General features: G+C 42.6%; 1 protein-coding gene across 1 annotated transcript in view; it reads right to left on the minus strand.

Annotated features, from left to right (window-relative positions):
* The window catches only part of si:dkey-88l16.3 (low-density lipoprotein receptor-related protein 2), a 75,668-nt gene continuing 52,076 nt past the window's right edge, over positions 1 to 23,592 (minus strand). Inside the window, exons 24-33 of the mRNA XM_029709892.1 lie at positions 18,322 to 18,523; positions 18,018 to 18,182; positions 9,731 to 9,964; positions 9,035 to 9,584; positions 8,710 to 8,832; positions 6,511 to 6,618; positions 6,090 to 6,332; positions 3,065 to 3,404; positions 249 to 366; positions 1 to 91 (exon numbers count right to left, since the gene is read on the minus strand). Coding sequence (XP_029565752.1) covers positions 50 to 91; positions 249 to 366; positions 3,065 to 3,404; positions 6,090 to 6,332; positions 6,511 to 6,618; positions 8,710 to 8,832; positions 9,035 to 9,584; positions 9,731 to 9,964; positions 18,018 to 18,182; positions 18,322 to 18,523 — 2,125 coding nt within the window. The 3' untranslated portion in view covers positions 1 to 49. The remainder of the gene's footprint in view (positions 92 to 248; positions 367 to 3,064; positions 3,405 to 6,089; positions 6,333 to 6,510; positions 6,619 to 8,709; positions 8,833 to 9,034; positions 9,585 to 9,730; positions 9,965 to 18,017; positions 18,183 to 18,321; positions 18,524 to 23,592) is intronic.

The following is a 23,592-nucleotide window of genomic DNA, read 5'->3' on the forward strand; positions in this document are numbered from 1 at the left end:
ACATCAGACTACTATTCTTTATTTCAGAGCACAAGAGGAAAGGCAACATTTACAGATGTTGAGATGTCCCATCAGCAGACGAGATCAATTCCTGAAAAAAAAGAAATACGTTTTAATTGAAAATATTCTATCATATTCATGGTGGGGAACAAAGCATGGCAATGCTGTGGCAGACCAAAACGCTCTGGTTTTAAAGCTCTTAGCTAAACCCTAACCTATAAAATACCTTTACACTAACTCTAAAGTACCTGGTCAGGATCATACAGATCGTTGTTGAAAGACACAGCGTAGACTGTCTGTTCATCCATATTGGTCATCAGAGTCTCCTTCTCTGTGGACTGCCCCCGAGCTGCAGCTCTTGCTCTGCTAAACACAGTAGGGTATATAGGTTTATGGTAGTATGATATACAGGGAAATAATAGGGTATACAATGTAGGTATAGAGCAGCAGGGTATACAGTAGTAGGGTATATAGCCATAGAGTATATAGTAGTAGGGTTAGGAGCAGGGTACAGTAGGGTTAGTGTCAGTAGTAGGGAATGTAGTAGAGTTAGGGTTACCAGTAGGGTACAGTACTAAGGTTAGGGTCAGTAGAAGGATATACATAAATAATTTATACAGCAGTCATGTTTATAGTAGTAATAAAGTAGTAGGGTTTAGAGCAGTAGGTTATATAGTAGTAGGGCTATACAGCAGTAGGGTATATAAGGAATACAGTAGGGTATATCGTATACAGCAGTAGGGTATACAGGTATATAGTAGTGGGGTATATAGATACAGTAATATGGTATATAGCAGTAGGGAATACAGTAGAGTGTATAGTATACAGCAGTAGGATAAATAGTATGGTATACAGTAGTTAGGTAAGGGATAGTCATTGGGTTAGGGACAGCAGAAAGGTATATAGTGGTAAGGAATACTAATAGGGTATACAGCAGTACGGTATAGAGTGGGAGGGTATATAGGTACAGTACCAGTCAAAAGTTTGGACATTTACTCATTCTAGGTATCTATATTTTTCCTATTTTCTACATTTTAGAATAATAGTGAAGACATCAACGTTATGAAATAAGACATAGAATCATGTAGTAACCAAGTGTTAAATCAACATATTTTATATTTGAGATTCTTCAAAGTAGCCACCCTTTGCCTTGACAGCTTTGCACACTCCTGGCATTCTCTCAACCAGCTTCATGAGGTAGTCACCTGGAATGCATTTCAATTAACAGGTGTGCCTTCTTAAAAATGTATTTGTGGAATTTCTTCTTCTTAAATAGTGTTTGAGCCAATCAGTTGTGTTGTGACAAGGTAGGAGCTCTCATGAGTACCGCCACAGGAATGGAAGACCCAGAGTTACCTCTGCTGCAGAGGATAAGTTCATTAGAGTTGCCAGCCTCAGAAATTGCAGCCCAAATAAATGCTGAACAGAGTTCAATAGCACCCCCTCACCATAACACCACCTCCATGCTTTATGGTGGGAAAACACATGGAGATCATCCGTTCACCCACACCGCGTCTCACAATACACAGCGGTTGGAACCAAAAACCTCCAATTTTGACTCCATACCAAAGGACAAATTCCCACCAGTCTAATATCCATTGCTCGTGTTTTTTGGCCCAAGCAAGTCTCTTCTTATTGGTGTCCTTTAGTAGTGGTTTCTTTACAGCAATTCAACCATGAAGGCCTGATTCACAGTCTCCTCTGAACAGTGGATGTTGAGATTGTTACTTGAACTGAAGCATTTATTTAGGCTGCAATTTCTGAGGCTGGAAACTCTAATGAACGTATCCTCTGCAGCAGAGGTAACTCTGGGTCTTCCACTCCTGTGGTGGTCCTCATGAGAGCCAGTTTCATCATAGCACTTGATGGTTTTTGCGACTGCACTTGAGGAAACTTTCAAAGTTCGACAGTTTCCATATTGACTGACCATGTCTTAAAGTAAATGGACTGTGGTTTCTTTACTTATTTGAGCTGTTGGGTTCTGAGAATGAAATGTTATTTATTCATGTCACTGAAGGAGTGCTAATGTTGAGGGTCTACAACAGAAGTTAAGGGTTATAGGAGGAAGGTATCTAGTGGGTGCAACTAAGCTTGGAATGTGTTGAGTGCAGGGAAGCAATTACATGTGGCAGGCATTGATAAGGGGAGACGGTTGGAGATCTTAGAAACTAACAACTTCACTGAGGGAGAGAGGGTGATGTATAATGTTTACATTATGTCAGGATATGTTATTGTTAGCCATCAGGGATCCTCTGGGAGAAGAGAGTCTGGTATCAATAACCATGACAGCCTTGAGTTGGGGAGGAGTGAGCACTTTGGGGTTAGAGGTCAGGTCAGATGAAGTGAGGAAGAACAGATATCACTAAGGTTCTGCCTAGCAACAGGGATGCATTGGCTATTCGGTTGTGGAGGAGGAGACTCAGCCTTGGAGAAAAGGGTTATATCAGTGCTTGTGTGAAATGTTGTTTTTTTTGTCTGAATTACAGCTGTAACGACCCTTTGGGAAGAATTAAACTTGGTTAAGCTTCTCTAGTGTCCGTGAGTTATTTACTCTGAGAAATACAACCCTAACAGAGCCGTTCTTGCCATAATATGGACTTGGTCCTTTACCAAAAAGGGCTATCTTGATCACGGAAATACTTGGGAACAGATTTCTTGAATTAGAATCACTTGGAGATGATTTCTTTGTTTTTACAGTATAACGAAATACAAAAAGCGAATCTAATTATCTATATATTATTTTTTCTAGAAGACTTGGGGGGCCAAATAAAACCACCCGCAGGCCAAATCCGGCCGTGGGTCGCCAGTTGGGGAACCCTGTTCTACAGGTTATATGAATGGTATGCAGTTGGCCTACAGGTTTAAGAGGTGGACTGTAGAAGACTTTAGGTTTGCTCATTCAAGTCCTAGGTAGAGGTTAACCAGAAGACTGCTAATACGTCTACTGACATTGGGGCCTTGAGAAAGACACTTCATGCCACTAGTGTGTGTGTGTGTGTGTGTGTGTGTGTGTGTCTCTCAGGGGTTGGAAAATACTGAACACATTGATTTTATTTGAAACTACCTCTTCCTGATGATGACAGCAGCGATGAGGACTCCACCAATGAGGCTGAGGATGCCCAAAGTGAGGGGGGCATTACTGACCCCTGGACCCTCACCCTCCTCACAGAACACACCCTGGTATCCCAGAACACACTGGCAGGTGGTTCCTCCACCCCTTGTCACACATTTCCCATGTCCATTACACTGCTGGACATCACATGACTCAGAGTCCAGCTTCTGCACCTCTACCCCCCCGGGGGTGGTCCTCCCAGACCAGTCCTGGCCAGGAGGGACGGTGTTCCCAGCATGCCCCAGGGAAGGTTTACTATGGCTGACATCGTGGGGCTTCACTCCAGACCCACCTGGAGGTTACAGAGAAATCCTTGGTTATAATAAGAGAACGGGGTGTTAGAGAACCAGTGTTACACTTACTGTTTTCACATTGGATTTACGGTAATTTCCTAGTAATTTCCTATTTCCTCATTCCTTGGGAAATGATTATACAACTCTTACAAACTAGTTAAGTCAGTCTTGTTTCACTAGGTAAGGGTTAGGGTTTTTCATTTACAATGACAGCCTAGGAACAGTGGGTTAACTGCCTTGTTCAGGAGCAGATGGACTGATTTTTACCTAGTCAGCTTGGGGATTCGATCTCGCAAACTTTCGGTTACTGGCCCAACGCTCTAACCACTAGGCAAGACTAACTACCAATTGGAAACCACGAAACTGGGTGGGGGGGTATAAGTAAAACAAAATTAGCTGGTTTTAGGTCACTGTAATAAAAACTGATTATGTGTGCTTGTGTTGGCCACAGGCTACAGAAACATTAATGTCCACGTTATTCTCACATTTTAGAACGCAATAATTAAAAAATCAAGGTTAAAAAAAGTGCATTATTCTTAGTGGTAGCCTAATTTTTCATACACTTTTTAAATACTTTGGGTGGATGGGGGTTCTATATTAGGATCTATATGTACAACTACTGTATATAAATACTATTTTATAACATTGAGGTCCTTAAACTGCATTTGAGTGCCTGAATGTCCTTGAATTTGACATGCCAATGTCTGTATGAAGTTCAGTTATGGGCTAATTTGCATACATTTCACTTTTATTCCTCCACGTACACATGTGGAACTGCATACATCTTTATTTTTGTTACAATGTCACATTAGACCCATTTACAGAGCCTTCAGAAAGTTCACACCCCTTGACATTTCAATTTGTTCTGTTTTCAGCCTGAATAAAAGTATTCAACCCATTTGTTACGGCAAGCCTAAATAAGTAAAAAATGTTCCTAAACAAGTCACACAACTTGCATTGATTCACTGTGTGCAGTAAGTGTATTCAGAATGAAATACATTTAATGGTGCTAAGCACAGGTAAAATCCTAGAGGAAAACCTGGTCTGTTTTCCACCAAACAGACGAATTCAGCTTTAGTAGGACAATAACCTAAAACACAACACTAGTGGCTTACCAAGAAAACACTGAATGTTCCTGAGTGGCCAAGTTAGTTTTGACTTCACTCTACTTGAAAATCTATGACAATACCTGAAAATGTTTGTCTGGCAACAACTAACAACCTATTTTACAGAGCTTGAAGAAATGTGAAAATGATAAAATGGGCAAATATTGTACAATCCAGGTGTGCAATGCTCTTTGAGACTTAGCCAGAAAGACTGTTTTAATCATAATAATAATAATAATAATAATAATAATAATAATAATAATAATAATAATAATAATAATAATAATAATAATAACAACAACTGCCAAGGTGTGTCTACAAAGTTGAGACTCAGGGGTGTAAATAGTTATGCAAATTACATTTGTGTTTCATTTCCAATACATTTGCAGACATTTCTAAAAACATGTTTACACTATCATTATGGAGTATTGTGAAAGACTTGAGAATTTCTTTGATCAATTTTGAATTCAGGCTGTAACAAAATGTGGAATAGGTCAAGGGGTATGACTACTTTCTGAAGGCACTGTACATGCAGAAAAAAAGCTTAAATTGATTTTGAAAGTAAGAAAAAGTGTTGAATTGTGCATGTAATTACAAAGCAGCAAACCAGAGCTGTAATTCTAACCAAACAAGTTGTCATGTAGTGGTGTAGTGTCTCATTCCTGTTGTTACTGAACCTGCTGATACTGAACAACGGAGCTCTCTCACTGTTAACCTGCTGATACTGAACAATAGAGCTCTCACACTGTTAACCTGCTGATACTGAACACAACAGAGCTCTCACACTGTTAACCTGCTGATACTGAACAACAGAGCTCTCACACTGTTAACCTGCTGATACTGAACACACCGGAGCTCACACACTGTTAACCTGCTAATACTGAACACACCGGAGCTCTCACACTGTTAACCTGCTGATACTGAACACAACAGAGCTCTCACACTGTTAACCTGCTAATACTCAACACACCGGAGCTCACACGATATGGGTGATTAATAGAACAGCTCCATTGTTATGAAGGCATAATGAGATCTCTTAAATACATCGTTACGATTGTTAGTTAGCCATCTATCATTTTTTTTCTCCATATTAGCATAGATCGGACATCAGTGAAAACACCAGAAAATAAGATGCAATGAGCAGCTTCTTGTCATTGGTACTAGCTATCTGAACCCATAACGCACACCTTCCGGCCACATCGAATTGAGAATCATTTTTGTGACTTTGTCAGCCAACCTGTCCAGTCTATTCACTGTATTTCTATGGGTGAGTCAGGGGTATAATCTGTTCACTTTATTTCTATGAGTGAGTCAGGGGTATAGTCTATTCACTGTATTTCTATGGGTGAGTCAGGGGTATAGTCTATTCACTGTATTTCTATGGGTGAGTCAGGGGTATAGTCTATTCACTATTTCTATGGGTGAGTCAGGGGTAGTCTATTCACAGTATTTCTTTGGGTGAGTCAGGGGTATAGTCTATTCACTGTATTTCTATGGGTGAGTCAGGGGTATAGTCTGTTGACTATTTCTATGGGTGAGTCAGGGGTATAGTGAGGCAGGGCAGATGGGGTTACTCACATTTGATCTCGTCTGAATGGTCGAGGCAGTCTGTTTGGTGGTTACAGAACTTTGTGAGGGGGAGGCACCTGCTGCCGTCGCTACAGGCCCTGCTGCCCTCTGGACACTGGAGGGAGGGGAAGGGTCTACACATTTTGGTGTCGATAGGCTGGTAACCACGTCCACATCGGCAGCTACGCCCCCCTGGGTAGGCCAGGCACAGCTGACTGCAGCCTCCGTTCCGCTCTGAGCAGCTGTTAGTTCCTGGGACAGAGAGGACAGAGTAGAGTTGGTTAGACCATTGGCAGAGCTAGATGTGACACTTTACTTACCTCCGAAAACACTACACGCAGAGAAAGTTTGCTGGTTTAGTGTCTCTGCACAGTGACACCGTCACCTAACTGCACAGTGACACATTCACTGGGCCGTGGTGGACACTCACCTTTCTGACTGGTCTTGCTGTAAACCCTCAGTGCCACTACATTGGTATTGACCTCAAACCACAGCTGCTTGGGCTGAAATCCATCACTGAACCAGAGTCTAGTCACATCTACAACAGAGAGGCAGAGCCAGAGGGTGTTAATGGAAGCCTCTAATATAATCCAGATAGAATCAGGCATTCCCCAGTGTAACTGTCTAGGCCCTTTACTTTTTTCAATCTTTACTATTGACATGCAGCCAGTGTACCATGTATGCAGATGACTCAATAGTTTACACTTCAGCTACTACAGCGACTGAAATGACTGCAACATTTAACAAAGAGCTTCAGTTAGTTTCAGAATGGGTGGCAAGCATTAAATTAGTCCTAAATATTTAACCTGTTTGGGATAGGGGGCAGTATTTTCACATCCAGATGAAAAGCGTGCCCAAAGTTAACTGCCTGCTACTCAGGCCCAGAAGCTAGGATATGCATATAATTGGTAGATTTGGATAGAAAACACTAAAGCTTCTAAAACTGTTAAAACAATGTCTGAGTATAACAGAACTTATTTGGCAGGCGAAACCCCGAGGATAAACCATCCAGGATTTTTTTTTTTTTTTAGTTCACCGAATTTCCAATTGTTTTTTAACCTGTCTGGGCTAGGGGGCAGTATTTTCACGGCCGGATTAAAAAACGTACCCGATTTAAACTGGTTACTACTCTTGCCCAGAAGCGAGAATACACATATTATGATGTCTGAGTCTAACAGAACTCATATGGCAGGCAAAAACCTGAGAAAAATATAACCAGGGAGTGGGAATTCTGGTGCTTGTAGTCCTTTCAAGTCATTGCCTATCGAACTCTGACTTCAGGTTCATTTTGCACTTCCTAAGGCTTCCACTAGATGTCAACAGTCTTTAGAAAGTTGTTTGAGGTGTCTGATGAACAGAGCTAACAAAGGAAGTTGGAAGTTGTTGACTCAGGAAAGTACTGGCGTTCATTGGCGCACATTCACTTGAGGGTTAGCTGTGTTCCAAAACGTTTTTCAAGACATTGCAATCGTCCGGTTGGAATATTATTGAAGTACTAAGTGAAAAAGGCCCAAAAGATTGATGCGATACAACGTTTGACATGTTTGAACTAACGTAAATAACTTTTTTAAACTTTTCGTCGAGACATTTTCCACGCGCTTCCTACATTTGGAGTAGCTTACTGAACACGGAAACAACAAGGAGGTATTTGGACCTAAATTATGGACTTTATCAAACAAAACATTTGTGGACCTGGGATTCCTGGAAGTGCCTTCTGATGAAGATCAAAGGTAAGTGAATATTTCTAATGCTATTTAGGGCGGGTATCTGTATTGCCTAGTGTATTTTTCTGAGCCAGTACTCAGATTATTGCAAAGTGTGCTTTCCCGTGAAGCTTTTTTTAAATCTGTCACAGCGTTTGCATAAAGGAGATGTTCATCTATAATTCTTTGAATAAGTTTAATATTTTATCAACGTTTATGATGAGTATTTTTGTAAATTGTTGTGCTGATTCACCGGCCGTATTGGAGGCAAAATATTTTCTGAACATAACGCGGCAATATAAAATGGGGTTTATGGATATAAATATGAACTTTATCGAACAAAAAATGCATGTATTGTGTAACATGATGTCCTAGGAGTGTCATCTGATGAAGATCGTCAAAGGTTAGTGCATAATTTTAGCTGGTTTTCGTGACGCCTGTCCTTGCTAGGAAAATGGCTGTGTGCTTTTTCTTGTGTTGGAACTGTCCTAACATAATCTAACTTTATGCTTTTGCCATAAAGCCATGAAGCCTTTTTGAAATCGGACAAATGTGGTTACATTAAGAAGAAGTGTACTTTTAAAATGGTGCAAAATAGTCGTACGTTTGAGAACTTTGAATTATGACATTTTGTGTTTTTTGAATTTGGCGCTCTGATTTTTCACTGGCTGTTGAATCGTGTCCCCGGATAACCTCTCTCGGGCAGGTGGGACGCTAAGGGTGTCCGGTGTGGATTAGTGGTGTGTACAGTCCCGTGTGGCTCGCTTGGTAGAGCATGGCACTTGCAATGCCAGGGTTGTGGGTCCGATTCCCATGGGGGACCAGTATGAAAAAATGTATGCACTCACTACTTACTGTAAGTCGCTCTGGATAAGAGCGTCTACTAAATGACTAAAATGTAAAACAATGTGTGAGGTGTACCATACCTTTGTCCAGGCTGCTCCACAGGAGGATGTTCTCAACCAGTGTGAAGGACATGAGGCCGGGATCTGCTTTAAACTGTTTATATCCAGAACCATCCAGAAGAATGGAGCCGATCACTCCAGCACCTGCAACAAGGGACATGTTTCACTGAGGACAGCAGGCCTGGGGAAAGCAATTCATCCCAATGAGGTATTCCACATTGCTGGTAAAGTGCCACAATAATCTAGGTTGGCCCGGTCAGTACAGGTTATAACCTTTCACCTAGGTCAGCCCATTACAGGTTATAATCTTAGACATAAATCAGCCCAGTACAGGTTACAGTCTCACCTATGTCAGCCCAATACAGCTGAGTGCCCTTGTTGGAGAACAGAAGGGAGGTTGGCATCACAGCTTTCTTCCAGAGCAGCTTCTGACTACGTCCATCCATGAAGGCACAGTCCACCTGCGGCAGGCTCCTCACATTCACCTGGCCCAAGGCCGTGAAGCACAGGCATCCTGAGGGGGGGTGCAGGGCGATGGAGGTGGTTCCCTGAAGGCCTAGTTGGAGTAGAGGTGCAGTGTGCTGCCCCCTGGTGGTGGTGACATGTAGGTCAGGCTGCTTCCTGCTGCTCCAGTACATGTTGAGTGTGACCCAGTCCACAGCCAGAGCCGTCACTGTATCACCCTGGAGATTCAGGACTCTGCTGCCTGGTGTCAGGCCTGAGTTACTCAGTTTCAGGAGATCCACTGAGCCCTGGGCAGCATCAGCCACGTATAATTTCCTCTCCTGTACAGCCAAATCCAGCCCTGAGGCCTGGTGCACCCCCGGCAGAGACCATATATGGTGCTCAGGCAACTGCTTCAACCCCACACCATTATGGATGGTGCTAAGGTATATCTGAACAGAAAGACAAGAGTAGAAACATTAATCTAGAGTCATCTATAGGTGGAGGCTGTCTGACCAACAGTCATCTATAGGTTTAGTTAAAATCACTGATCACTACTGTCCTACATGACTGACTGCAGTTGGAGAAAGTCACATACCTGTGTAACTGCAGTAGGAGAGAGAAGCAAGAGGAAGGTGGTGTCTACAAGGGTGGAGCAGGTGAAGCCGTCCCCAGCCAGGAGTAGCCCTGCTGCGCATCTACACACAGCTTTGGGTCCAATAGACCCAGCCCTGGGGCCTGTAGAAAGCCCTGGAGCCAAGAGACAGATGTGTGAACACTGGAGCTTCTCACAGGGACTGGACACGTTGGTCTGCTGGAGGGGGTGCATCATCTACACAGAGACCGCACAAGAGAGAGACACTTTTTACTGACCATTATAAACACGGGAACATAAGCAACTTCATTATTATTTGTACACCTTTATTTAACCATGTAGGCCAGTTGAGAACAAGTTCTCATTTACAACTGCGACCTGGCCAAGATAAGCAAAGCAGTGCGACAAAATCAAAGTTACAAACATACAGTCAATAACACAATAGAAAAATGTTCAGTGTGCACAAATGTAGAAGAGTAGGGAGGTAGGCAATAATTAGGCCATCGAGGCGAAATAAATACAATTTAGCATTAACACTGGAGTGATGGATGTGCAGATGATGTGCAAGTGGAGATACTGGGGTGCAAACACACAAGAGGGTAAGATAGTTGGGTTTGCCATTTACAGATGGGCTATGACAGGTACAGTGATCGGTAAACCGCTCTGACAGCTGATGCTTAAAGTTAGAGGGAGATATGACTCCAGCTTCAGTGATTTTTGCAATTCATTCCAGTCATTGGCAGCAGAGAACTGGAAAGAAAAGAAAGTGTTGGCTTTGGGGATGACCAGTGAAATATACCTGCTGGAGCATGTGCTATGGGTGGGTGTTGCTATGGTGACCAGTGAGCTGAGATAAGGCGGGGCTTTACCTAGCAAAGACTTAGATGACCTGGAGCCAGTGGGTTTGTAGTGAGGGCCAGCCAACGAAAGCGTACAGGCCGCAGTGGTGGGTAGTATATGGGGCTTTGTTGACAAAACAGATGGCACTGTGATAGACTACATTCAGTTTGCTGAGAAGAGTGCTGGAGGCTATTTTGTAAATGACATTGAAGTCAAGGATCGGTAGGATAGTCAGTTTTACAAGGGTATGTTTGGCAGCACGAGTGAAGGAGGCTTTGCAAAATAGAAAGCAGATTCTAGATTTAATTTTGGATTGGAGATGCTTAATGTGAGTCTGGAGGAGAGTTTAGTCTTACCAGACACCTAGGTTTTTGTAGTTGTCCACATATTCTAGGTCAGAACCGTCCAGAGTAGTGATGCTAGTCAGGCGGGAGGGTGAAGGCAGCAATCAGTTGAAGAGCATGCACTGAGTTTTACTTGCATTTCAAAGCAGTTGGAGGCCTCGGAAGGACTGCTGTATGGCATTGAAGCGCGTTTGGAGGTTTGTTAGCAGTGTCCAAAGGGCCAGATGTATACAGAATGGTGTCATCTGCGTAGAGGTGGATTAGAGAATAACCAGCAGCAAGAGCGACATTGATATTTACAGAGAAAAAAGTCGGCCCGAGAATTGAACCCTGTGGCACCCCCATAGAGACTGCCAGAGGTCCAGACAACAGGCCCTCCGATTTGACACACTGAACTATCTGAGAAGTAGTTGGTGGCGAGGCAGTCATTTGAGAAACCAAGACTGTTGAGTGCGGTGATTGACAGTCTCGAAAGCCTTGGCCAGGTCAATGAAGACGGCTGCACAGTACTGTCTTTTATCCATGGCGGTTATGACATCGTTTAGGACCTTGAGCGTGGCTGAGGTGCACGCATGACCAGCTCGGAAACCAGATTGCATAGCAGAGAAGGTAGTGGGATTTGAAATGGTCGGTGATCTGTTAACATGACTTTTGAAGATTTTAGAAAGGCAGGGCAGGATTAATATAGGTCTATAACAGTTTGTCTAGAGTGTCTCCTGCTTTGAAGAGGGGGATGACTGCAGCAGCTTTCCAATCGTCGGGAATCTCAGACGATACGAAAGAGATTGAACAGGCTAGTAATAGGGGTTGCAACAATTTTGGCTGATCATTTTAGAAAGAGAGGGTCCAGATTGTCTAGCCCAGCTGATTTGTACAGGTCATGGTTTTGCAGCTCTTTCAGAACATCTGCGATCTGGATTTGGGTGAAGGAGAAGCTGGGGAGGCTTGGGCAAGTAGCTGCAGGGGGTGCGGAGCTCTTGGCCGGGGTAGCCGGGAGGAAAGCATGGCCTGCCAGAGAGAAATGCTTATTGAAATTCTCGATTATTGTGGGTTTATCGGTGGTGACAGTGTTACCTAGCCTCAGTGCAGTGGGCAGCTGGGAGGTACTCTTGTTCTCCATGGACTTGTGTCCCAAAACCTTTTGGAGTTAGCGCTACAGGATGCAAATTTCTGCTTGAAAAGCTAGCCTTTGCTTTCCTGACTGATTGCATGTATTGGTTTCTGACTTCCCTGAACAGTTGCATATCGCGGGGACTATTTGATGCTATTGCAGTCTGCCACAGGATGCGCTGGTCGAATGTGCTGGTCGAGGGCAGTCAGGTCTGGAGTGAACCAAGGGCTATAACTATTTTCAGTTAGGTGTATTTGGAGGGCAAGTTGGTCAGGATAATATCTTTGAGGGTGCCCATGTTTACAGATTTAGGGTTGTAACTGGTGGGTTCCTTGATAAATTGTGTGAGATTGAGGGCATCTAGTTTAGATTGTAGGATTGCCGGGGTGATGAGCATATCCCAGTTTAGGTCACCTAACAGAACGAACTCTGAAGATAGATGAGGGGGCAATCAATTCACATATGGTGTCCAGGGCACAGCTGGGAGCTGAGGAGGGTCTATAGCAGGAGGCAACAGTGAGAGACTTATTTCTAGAGATATTCATTTTTAAAATTAGAAGCGCGAACTGTTTGGGCATAGACCTGGAAAGTATGACAGAACTTTGCAAGCCATCTCTGCAGTAGATTGCAACTCCCCCCCCTTTGGCAGTTCTATCTTGAAGGAAAATGTAGTTGGGTATGGAAATCTCAGAATTTTGGGTGGCCTTCCTAAGCCAGGATTCAGGCATGGCAAGGACATCAGGGTTGGCAGAGTGTGCTAAAGCAGTGAGTAAAACAAACTTAGGAGGCTTCTGAATTTGACATGCATGAAACCAAGGCTTTTTCGATTACAGAAGACAACAAATGAGTGCCTGGGGACATGCAGGACCTTGGTTAGCCTCCACATCACCCGAGGAACAGAGGAGTAGGATGAGGGTATGGCTGAAGGCTAGCAAAACTGGTCGTCTAGTGCGTTGGGGACAGAGAATAAAAGGAACAGATTGCTGGGCGTGGTAGAATAGATTCAGGGCATAATGTGCAGACAAGGGTATGGTGGGGTGCGGGTATATTGGAGGAAAATCCAGGCATTTTGTGATAAGAGGGGTTGCATCTCTGGACGTACTAGTTATGCTGGGTGAGGTCACCGCATGTGTGGGAGATGGGACAAAGGAGGTATCTGAGGCATGTTGAGTGGGACTAGGGGCTCCGCAGTAAACTAAAACAATTATAACTATCCTAAATAACAATATACAAGGCCTATTGACATTTGAGAGAGAAAGCAAGGCATAAAGCAATCACAGGTGTTAATTGGGAGAGCTAGCTAAGACAACAGCTAATCAGCTAAGACAACAGGTAAAATGGCGATGAATGGGCAGAGAGGGTCAGTTAACTACACACAGGGCCTGATCCGGGGCTGGGGCCGACAGAAACCAAAAAAAAAAAAATGGAGTACCGTGATTAATGAACAGTCCAGCAGGCATCAGCTATATAGCCAAGTGATCATAGGTTCCGGTGAACAGCAATAGATGAAACCTTAGAAGCCGCTGGGTAGTTGTTACTACCTAGCAAGCGGGAGACATGTGTTTAAAGTTAGCAGGCCAGGGCTTGTAGAAGCACCTGCTCCGACATCTTGCAAAGGCCGGTTGGGGGCACAGCGGATGGAGTTACGTCAGCAGACCAGTTGTGGTGGAATGGCAGCGCTTCGTGTCGACAAAAGGGTTCAGGCCAGTTGGTGAAAGAGGCATTGCTGTTGTAGTAATTTTGTTTGCTAGCCTAGAGATGCGCCTGGCACACAGCTAACTGGTGCTAGCTTTGGGACAGGGGCACTAGCCACTAGGTATCAGCTAGCTAGCAGCAATAATCCAATGCCAAGGTCCAGAGCTTACAGCAAGGACCCGGTGGAGCAGTGGAATTCTAGCCATGTTGGGGAAGAGTCCGGGAGGCATCGTCTGTGTAGCCGATGTGATCACTGAGCGGGCCGGAAGGTGGGCCTGGCTCATAGCTAGCGTCGGGGCCGGGCCACTCGGTGGCAGCTAGCTAGCTGTCATGATCAGGAGTAATGGTCCAGTGCTTACGGCAGGAATCCGGCGTTGTAGTGGAGAAAACAGTCCGATACTGGCAGGCTGGCAAGTGTTATCCAGGCTAAGAGCGGCTGGTGTCTGAGGAAGTTGAAGGCCGCTAGTAGTGACTGACAATGACTAAATAGCTAGTAGCTGGTTAGCTTCTGATGGAGGTTCTGGCTAAAAGGTCTAAAAATAGCAGATCCATATCAAATTGGGTGAGACGGGTAACTGGAAATCATTTTTTTTTAAATGGAAAAGATTGAAAATAAATTGAAATATATACAAAAGACAAAATGTACAGGAGAGAACAACATACGTCTGCACTGCTACGCCATCTTGGATCTTTATGAGACACAGCCTTAACCATCTCATCCTATAATATCCAAGGCCTGAGGTCATCCGCCTTTGGCCTAAAGAGCAGGAACCTGGACTTTACCAAAATAATCCGAAATAGACATTGCCATCCTACAAGAAACATGGTATAGAGGAGATGGACCCACTGGTTGCCCTCTAGGTTAGAGAGCTCGTAGTCCCATCCACCAAACTTCCAGCTGTGAAACAGGGAAGGGACTCAGGGGGTATGCTAATTTGGTAGAGCGCAGACCTAACTCAATCTATTAAATTAATCAAAACAGGAACATTTTACATTTGGCTAGAAGTAAAAGAAAATGATTTCAACAGAGGAAAATGTCCTCTGTGTGCTACCTACATCCCCCCACTAGAATCCCCATAATTTAATGAAGACAGCTTCTCCATCCTGGAGGAGGAAATCAATAATTTACAGGCCCAGGGACATGTACTAGTCTGTGGCGACCTAAATGCCAGAACTGGACAAGAACCTGACAGCCTCAGCAAACAGAGGGACAAACACCTACCTGGTGACAGCAATCCCTCCCCCATATGCCCCCGTAGGCACAACTACGAAAACATAAATGGGTCACAACTCCTGCAGCTCTTTATGTACAAAGTCAATGGTAGGCTTCGAGTGGACTCCTATGTTAGGTACACCTATAGCTCCTCTTGGCAGTAGTACTGTAGACTACATTATAACTGACCTCAACCCAGAGTCTCAGAGCATTCAGTCAGTCCACTGACACCCATATCAGATCACAGCAAAATTGCACTACTTTGCTCAATCATGAGGCATCAAAGTCAAAGTAGCTGAATAATATTAAGAAATGCTATAGATGGGAGTGTACTATGGAAATCTACCCAAAAACAATTAGGCAACAAATTCAATCCCTTCCAGACAATTTCCTGGACATAAAGTCTCACTAATAATGAAGGTGTAAACTAACAGTAGAAAAATTCAACAAATTAGGATCTAGATCTAAATTTAACAATCTAGGATTTAAAAATACTTGAATCAGTTGTAGAACCCATTGCCTTTTATAGGTTGAGATCTGGGGGTCCGCTCACCAACCAAGAAATCACAAAAATGGGACAAACAACAAATTGAGAAACTGCATGCAGAATTCTGCAAAAATATCCTCCATGTACAGCAGAAAACACCAAATAATGCAGGCAGAGCAGAATTAGGCAGATAAAGCTAATTATCAAAATCCAGAAAAGAACCTTTAAATTCCACAACCACCAAAAAGGAAGCAATTCCCAAACCTTCCATAAAGTCATCACCTACAGAGAGATGAACCTGGAGAAGAGTCACCTAAGAAAGCTGGTCCTGGAGCTCAGTTCACAAACACAGACAGACCCCACAGAGCCCTAAGACAAAACATTAGACCCAACCAAATGATGAAACAAGAATAATTCTTGACATACTGGAAAGAAATTTTAAAAAACAGAGCAAACTAGAATGCTATTTGGCCTTAAAACAGAGAGTACACAGTGGCAGACTACCTGACCACTGTGACTGACCCAAAATTAAGGAAATCTTGTACAGACTTAGTGAGCATAGCTTTACGATTGAGAAAGGCCACCGAAGGCAGACCTGGCTCTCAAGAGAAGACGGGCTATGTGCACACCCTAACCCAAAATGAGGTGTAAACAGAGCTGCACTTCCTAACCTGCTGCCAAATGTATGACCAGGTTAGTGTCACATATTTCCCTCAGACTACACAGATCCGCAAAGAATTCGAAAACGAATCCAATTTTGATAAACTCCCATCTCTCAATCTCTATATGTGAAATACCGGTGTCCAATCACAGCAGCCACAAGGGCAACCAGTGAAGAACAAAGACCATTGTAAATACAACTTATATTTCTGTTTGTTTATTTTTCCCTTTGTACTTTAACTATTTGCACATGACACTTAAAAGGTCACGTTTCTTGGAGCTTTTGTGAGTAATGTTTACTGTAAATTAGTATTGTTTGTTTCAATATTGTTTATTATCTACATACGTTTCATATGCCAATAAAGCCCTTAACTTCTTTGGGATAGGGGGCAGTATTTTCACGGCCGGATAAAAAAAAAAACGTACCCGATTTAATCTGGTTACTACTCCTGCCCAGAAACTTGAATATGCATATAATTAGTAGATTTGGATAGAAAACAATCTGAAGTTTCTAAAACTGTTTGAATGGTGTCTGAGTATAACAGAACTCATATGGCAGGCCCAAACCTGAGAAGATTCCATACAGAAAGTGCCCTGTGACAATTTGTTGTCCTTCTGTTGCATCTCTATCGAAAATAGAGCATCTGTGCTGTAACGTGACATTTTCTAAGGCTTCCATTGGCGCTCTAAAGCTGCCAGAAAGTGGAACGGGGTGTCTGCTGTCTCTGGGCAAAGAACAGCAGCAGAATTTGTAAGTGGTCAGCCTGGGGACAGTGAGCAGGGAGATGCGTGTGCACGAGACTACTCCATTTTTTTCTTTCAGCCTTTGAATGAATACAACGTTGCCCGGTTGGAATATTATCGCTATTTTACGAGAAAAATAGCATAGAAATTGATTTTAAGCATGTCAAACGCTGTTTCTAAGTACGGTAATGGAATATTTTGACATTTTTTGTCACGAAATGCACTCGCGCGTTACCCTTCGGATAGTGACCTGAACGCACGAACAGAACGGAGGTATTTGGATATAACTATGGATTATTTGGAACCAAAACATTTGTTGAAGTAGAAGTCCTGGGAGTGCATTCTGACAAAGAACAGCAAAGGTAATCCAATTTTTCTAATAGTAATTCTGAGTTTAGTGAGCCCCAAACTTGGTGGGTGTCAAATTAGCTAGCCTGTGATGGCCGAGCTATGTACTCAGAATATTGCAAAATGTGCTTTCGCCGAAAAGCTTTTTTTAAATCTGACATAGCGTTTGCATAAAGGAGTTCTGTATCTATAATTCTTAAAATAATGTATTTTGTGAACGTTTATCATGAGTAATTTAGTAAATTCACTGGAAGTTTGCGATGGGTATGCTAGTTCTGAACATCACATGCTAATGTAAAAAGCTGGTTTTTGATATAAATATGAACTTGATTGAACAAAACATGCATGTATTGTATAACATAATGTCCTAGGAGTGTCATCTGATGAAGATCAAAGGTTAGTGCTGCATTTAGCTGTGGTTTGGGTTTATGTGACATATGCTTGTTTGGAAAATGCCTGTGTGATTATTTGTGTCTATGTACTCTAACATAATCTAATGTTTTGCTTTCGCTGTAAAGCCTTTTTGAAATCGGACAATGTGGTTAGATTAACGAGTCTTATCTTTAAAATGGTGTAAAATAGTTGATTGTTTGCGAAAATTGAATTGTGGTATTTTAGTTGGTTTTGTATTTCACGCCGTGCAATGCCATTGGCTGTTGGCTAGGGGTTCCGCAGGCGGAACGTCTGCCCTCAACAGGTTAAATTGAATTGAGAGCGAGAGAGACCGCGAGACACACGTCAAGACAGAGGGAGAGCAGGGCAGTGACAAGGTCAACATCATGACCACTACCACTGATTATAAGGGTTGAAACCATGCCCTTAACCCCAAACCTCTTCTAAAGCCTTACCCTGATGCCAAAAGGCTGTCCAGGTCTTTTGAGTAAAACTTTGCGGTTCTTGCCAGTGTTCTTGTGGGATACTTGAATAGTTCTCCTCTTGGTGTCAGACCAGTAGACCATGTCATTGAAGACCATTACAGAGAAGGGACTGGGCATTTCAGTCAGCTGCAGAAGCTTTGGTGAAGACAGACAAGAGCAAAAAGAAATGTCTTACTTAACCACTCAGATTCAAAGTTTACAGTAAATTCATATCTAGACATTCCATGTTTACTGTAAAGAGTAAAACCATAATTCATGTTAGTTGCAGTGTTACCCTGACATCGTTTCCTTCCAGGGATACAGAGCCGATGCACTGCAGTTTTTCATCTGCCCAGTAGATTCGGTCAGTGAGAGTGTCCACAGAAAGACTGACTGGCCAGCTGAGACCACGAGTCAACACCACCTTCCTCTCAGAGCCATCCATCCCTGACCGCTCTATCTGGGGATCGCTACCAACCTCTGACCAGTACATCAACCTGGGAGAGAAAGAAAAACGATTAGTCTACATCAGGGGTAGGCAACTCTGGTCCTGGAGTGCCCAAGGAACTTCAAGTTTTTCATTTAACCAACCTGGAAGACCAGGTGTGGAATTTATGCAATCATTAAACTGATCAATTAGCTCAGTTGGGACAATATGCTGCAGTACCTGTGGCACTCCAGGAACAGGGTTGCCCACCGCTATCAGTCTACCAACATCTGTCCTACAGTCCACAACTTCAGACGATTTTATGCTTTATTATATTCTACTGAAGCTTTATGCCAACACCTCACCCACCCTTTGTGTGGCAGCAGCCCTTTTACATGTGATATGTTTTATGACTGCTGCAAAATGAATTGCCTCTGAGGACATTTAAGTTCGGAATACTGGCTAGAACAATTAAACATGTAAGGGGGAGGAGTGTTTTTACAACATACTCAAGTTAATAACCTGTCTTCCTTCAGGCTCAACCAAGCAGAGTGAGGTTCTAGAAGGACAGACTTTCATACTAACTTCTAAACAGGTGGACTACAGGGAGCGTCTATCATAAGACTGAATTAGACCATTTTGATTATGAAACATTGTCCCCACCATTTACAAACCAACCACATTGGGAACCTAAGTTGGAGTCAGTGTCAAACTATACAGACTCTAGGGCCTCCCGAGTGACGCAGGGGTCTAAGGCATTGCATCGCATTGATAGCTGTGCCGCTAGAGATCCGGATTCAAGTCCAGGCTCTGTCGCAGCCCGGCTACGACCGGGAGACGCACGCAACAGTGCACAATTGGCCCAGCGTCGTCTGAGTTAGGGGAGGGTTTGGCCGGCAGGGATGTCTTGTCCCATTGCGCTCTAGCGACTCCTATGGCAGGCCGGGCGCATGCACGCTGACACGGTCGCCAAGAGAACAGTGTTTCTTCCGACGCATTGGTGTGGCTTGCTTCCGTGTTAAGCGGGCATTGTGTCAAGAAGCAGTGCGGTTTGGTTTCGGAGGACGCACGGCTCTCGACCTTCGCCGCTCCCGAGTCCGTACAGGAGTTTCGGTGATGAGATAAGACTAACTAACAATTGGATACCATGAAATTGGGGAGATAAATGGTTAAAAAAAGAACTATACAGACTCTTATACATAGGGATGTGGTTTCATTTTCACAATTTGGACCCATTGTACTTGTCATGGTTTATGGGCTGAATCATTGTATGATTACTTGTGGATTTTATAGAAATTCCATATTTTAGTTTTAATTGGATTGAATTATAGTTGTCTATAAGCATTTTTTGAAGCTCAGTTATATTCAAATCATCCTACCATCATATCTAAGCCAATGACCCCATTAGATGAAAATTCGCAAATCAACTTGGGAGGTACACAACACTCCCCGCCTCATGAGTCGTCCGTTATCGAGAACCACATACCCGATTTTTTAACAGGGTTGTTAGGAATTTAGTTGAGTATTTATTGCGGCTTCCTAGCTCAAATTCTAGATGGATTAAAACGTGACTACAGCATCCATAAAGTGATTTAGTAAATGCCAGCATTACTAAATTTGTAGCTGCAACAGTGATTAAATGTATAATTAAATTGCTCTCACATGCCAATTTCTGTCCAATAACAAAGAAGCTAGCGAACTTCCTTGCCTGCTATAGCCAGTAACTTGTCCCAAGCCACATTTTAACTGAATGGGAACTTGCCTGCCAGCCCATTTGATAGAAGCCAAACACATTTGATTGACATCTAAGAGATCTGCTAACTGTGGACAGCCGTTCAAGCTCACCCACTCCAATGACATCCTCCCAGCAGCTAGCTAACGTCAGGCTCCGTGTTTTTAGCACCTTTTATTTTGACAAAGACATTGGAGACTTAAGTCTCTTTTCCAAATGCACCCTGTATAATAGTGTAAAAACATGCATTATACACTACACAAAAATACAAAAAACAGTCATGGGAAGCACAAATAAAAGTTAAATTCCACCACAAATAAGTCCAATGAATACTTTAAATTGCCTGTACAGCACCAGAACATCAAGATTACATGTATTTAGAATTTTGTTCCAGCAATACGGTGCATTAAAACTAAAAGCACATTACCCAGCTCAGTGGAGACCCTAGGAACCTCAAGAGTTAACCAATCCTGAGAACAGGTTAGGCAACTCAGGGGTCTATACTTCAACAGCAAAGTTAGATAAGACAGACATTTATGAAGTGGCATTGTAATCAAAAAGGAGTAATGGAGACCTACCGGTCTTTTGAAGTCCAGACAACTTATTTTTCAGAAGTGAGTATCAACATTTTTGCCTGTAACTAAACAAAGGGCACTATGGAAGACGGCAAATGTTTAAGAGCAGTAGCACATTGACGAACAGATAAGGATGACAATATCTGCTTCCTTCTGCTTAGAGAAAGGCACAATTTGTTTCTATAGAAAAATAACTCAATCTTAGCTTTTTAACTAGATCTATATGTTTAAATGTGAAATCCATATCAAGCCAAATGCCTAAGTATGAGGGGAAACTTTCAATTGGAGAACATCTGAGCAAACATGTAATCTGAAACATTCTAAATAGTATAACATGAATTTAATTTTGTAAGTTTTAAAGCAACAAGGGATTCCTGCATAGCTATAAAATCTGACTGAAGTTTTGATACAGCCATAGCAACCGTCGGGTCAATAACTTACCTCATTTACACTCACTGTATATAGACTTTTCTTTTGTTCTACTGGATTATTAATTATGTTTTGTTTATTCCATGTGTATCTGTTGTGTCGAATTGCTATGCTTTATCTTGGCCAAGTCACAGCTGCAAATGAGAACTTGTTCTCAACTAGCCTACCTGGTTATAAAGGTGACAAAAATAATTTAAAAAAAAAACTAATGAGTGGAGGCTCCTCAGGAGGAAGGGGATGACCATCAGTTAATTTCATAAAAACACAATTTAAAACATTTAAGTTATATTTTTGGGATACAACTACACTAAATATATTCACTTCACAATATCATGTAATAAACAGTTTCGCCTCATGGTGTAGCCAGAGGACAGCTAGTTTCAGTCCTCTGGCTACATTGACTTCCAATACAAAACCTAGGAGGCTCATGGTTCACCCCCTTCCATAGATGTACACAGTAATGACAACTTCCCGAGGACGCCCTCCAACTTAAAGCTCTTGCAGCATGAACTGAAGTTGCCCGCCCAATCAAAGGATCAGAGAATAAATCTAGTACTGAAAGCATAAGCTACAGCTAGCTAGCACTGCCTGTATTCCCTGTGTTCCTGGCCTTGGCCCAAGCATCATCTCTTTTATGAATGACTTTTGATAATTGCGGAGTGTACCCAGGCATTCAAGCTACCTTTAACCCTTATTTTTTTGAAGGGAGCATGATTTTCCACAATAGTATTGAAGACATCTGCAAAAAGGCTCAATACAAAATCAGATTCCAGATAGGTGAAATACAATCAAGGTCACTAAAATAAATAGAAGGTAAAAAAAAAAGACATGAATTTCTTAAAATTCCTTTGTGATGACTTGAGACTTAGATGTCTATTCTCACAACACAAACAACTGGGTAATGTCACCGTCTTGGGCGAAGACCCCAGTAGAAAAGAATTCTGGTGTATTCATTAAAATGAGATCAATCATTTGACTTAAGGTCCTTTAGGGATGGGCCATGTATGCTTAGTCACCAGCTGGGTTAGGTTTAGACCATTACAATATCTCTATTAGATTGTCTGAAGCCTGCATTTCCCAATCAATTTAGGTCACCCATGATATTCACTTATGATTTACTAAGTGACAAAAGTTAACTTTGAGTGCACAAAGGTAAGCAGAGGAAGGACTGTATACCCCTATAACAGTTATGGATAAATGTTTTCCCAGACAAAGACTTAAGAGTAGCTCAAATGTTTTGGAAAGGGAAATATATTTCAGTAGAGAGCTGATTTTTAAAAATATAAAAGTGGCCACTCCACCACCATGTCTGTCAGCTCTGAACACATATCCCTCAATATCAGATGTCCCAAGAGATCAGTGTTTCAGTCAATACCAGAATGACTAGATTTGTTTGTATAGCCCAGATCGTGATGTAATCCAGTTCAGGAAGTGAGCTCCTAATGTTCAGATGCATCAACCAAAGTCCTTTATGATGTTTAAAGTCACATGCAGTCTCCAACTCAAGCAAGCTGCATTCAATAGGCGGTTGCAGTCCTTGTCTGATGGTTGATATTTTTGATAAGGCTATAAGATTATATAGAACTGTACCATTTGGTCTATCTCTGTTCATAGAGGAAGGAGACAATTTGAATTACTTTTCCAAGGTTAGCACCACAGGCCCCTGAAGCCACAGCCAATGAGGGACTCCGAGAAACCGATGGAACGTTATAAACTGACTTACACGGGCAACAGCCCAAACACTCTACATGATTTGAAAATCAAGGGGGTATTTAAGTTCATGGGATTCACATTTTAACTAAAAGCACTGGGGAAGCAGACCACAGTGGGCTCTTTCGAGCCAACCATCGCAGATCTAACAGTGGAGTTCAAACGAATGGGTACAAGATTGCAACTGACAACACCCCTGGCAGTACAACGACCACACTTAGAAAGGGTGGGAGGTATTACTTGAGTGGGGCTTGGTCTGTCACTGAGTCAATAGCTTAACACGGCCTTAAAATGTGAAGAGGGGGTCCAGGCTCCTAGATCGTTTTGGTGGAGACCATCATCCCTGCAGAGAATGTGTTCCCAAAAAGTGTAGAAATTGTCAAAGTTGTGGCAGTAGTTTTTAAGCCAGATATGAAGTGCTAAGAGCCTGCTGAACCTTTTCATAGCCGCGACCCAGCAACGGTATGGGACCAGAGATAATCTAGCTACATAAATAGATATGCTAACCCAGGGGTGTCAATTTCAAATCAGTGCACTGGCCATATTGAAAAATCAACAAATTTGAAGGCCGGACATAGCGTATTTGTTTTGCCAAAACTGCAACCCAAACTGGCCATATTTTTATTACAAAAAATATGGCCCTTTATAATGTCAAGTTATGTACATAGGATTTTAACATTAAAACAAAATAGA

The sequence above is a fragment of the Salmo trutta genome, chromosome 23 (genome assembly GCF_901001165.1).
Source record: "Salmo trutta chromosome 23, fSalTru1.1, whole genome shotgun sequence".
Taxonomy (NCBI): domain Eukaryota; kingdom Metazoa; phylum Chordata; class Actinopteri; order Salmoniformes; family Salmonidae; genus Salmo; species Salmo trutta.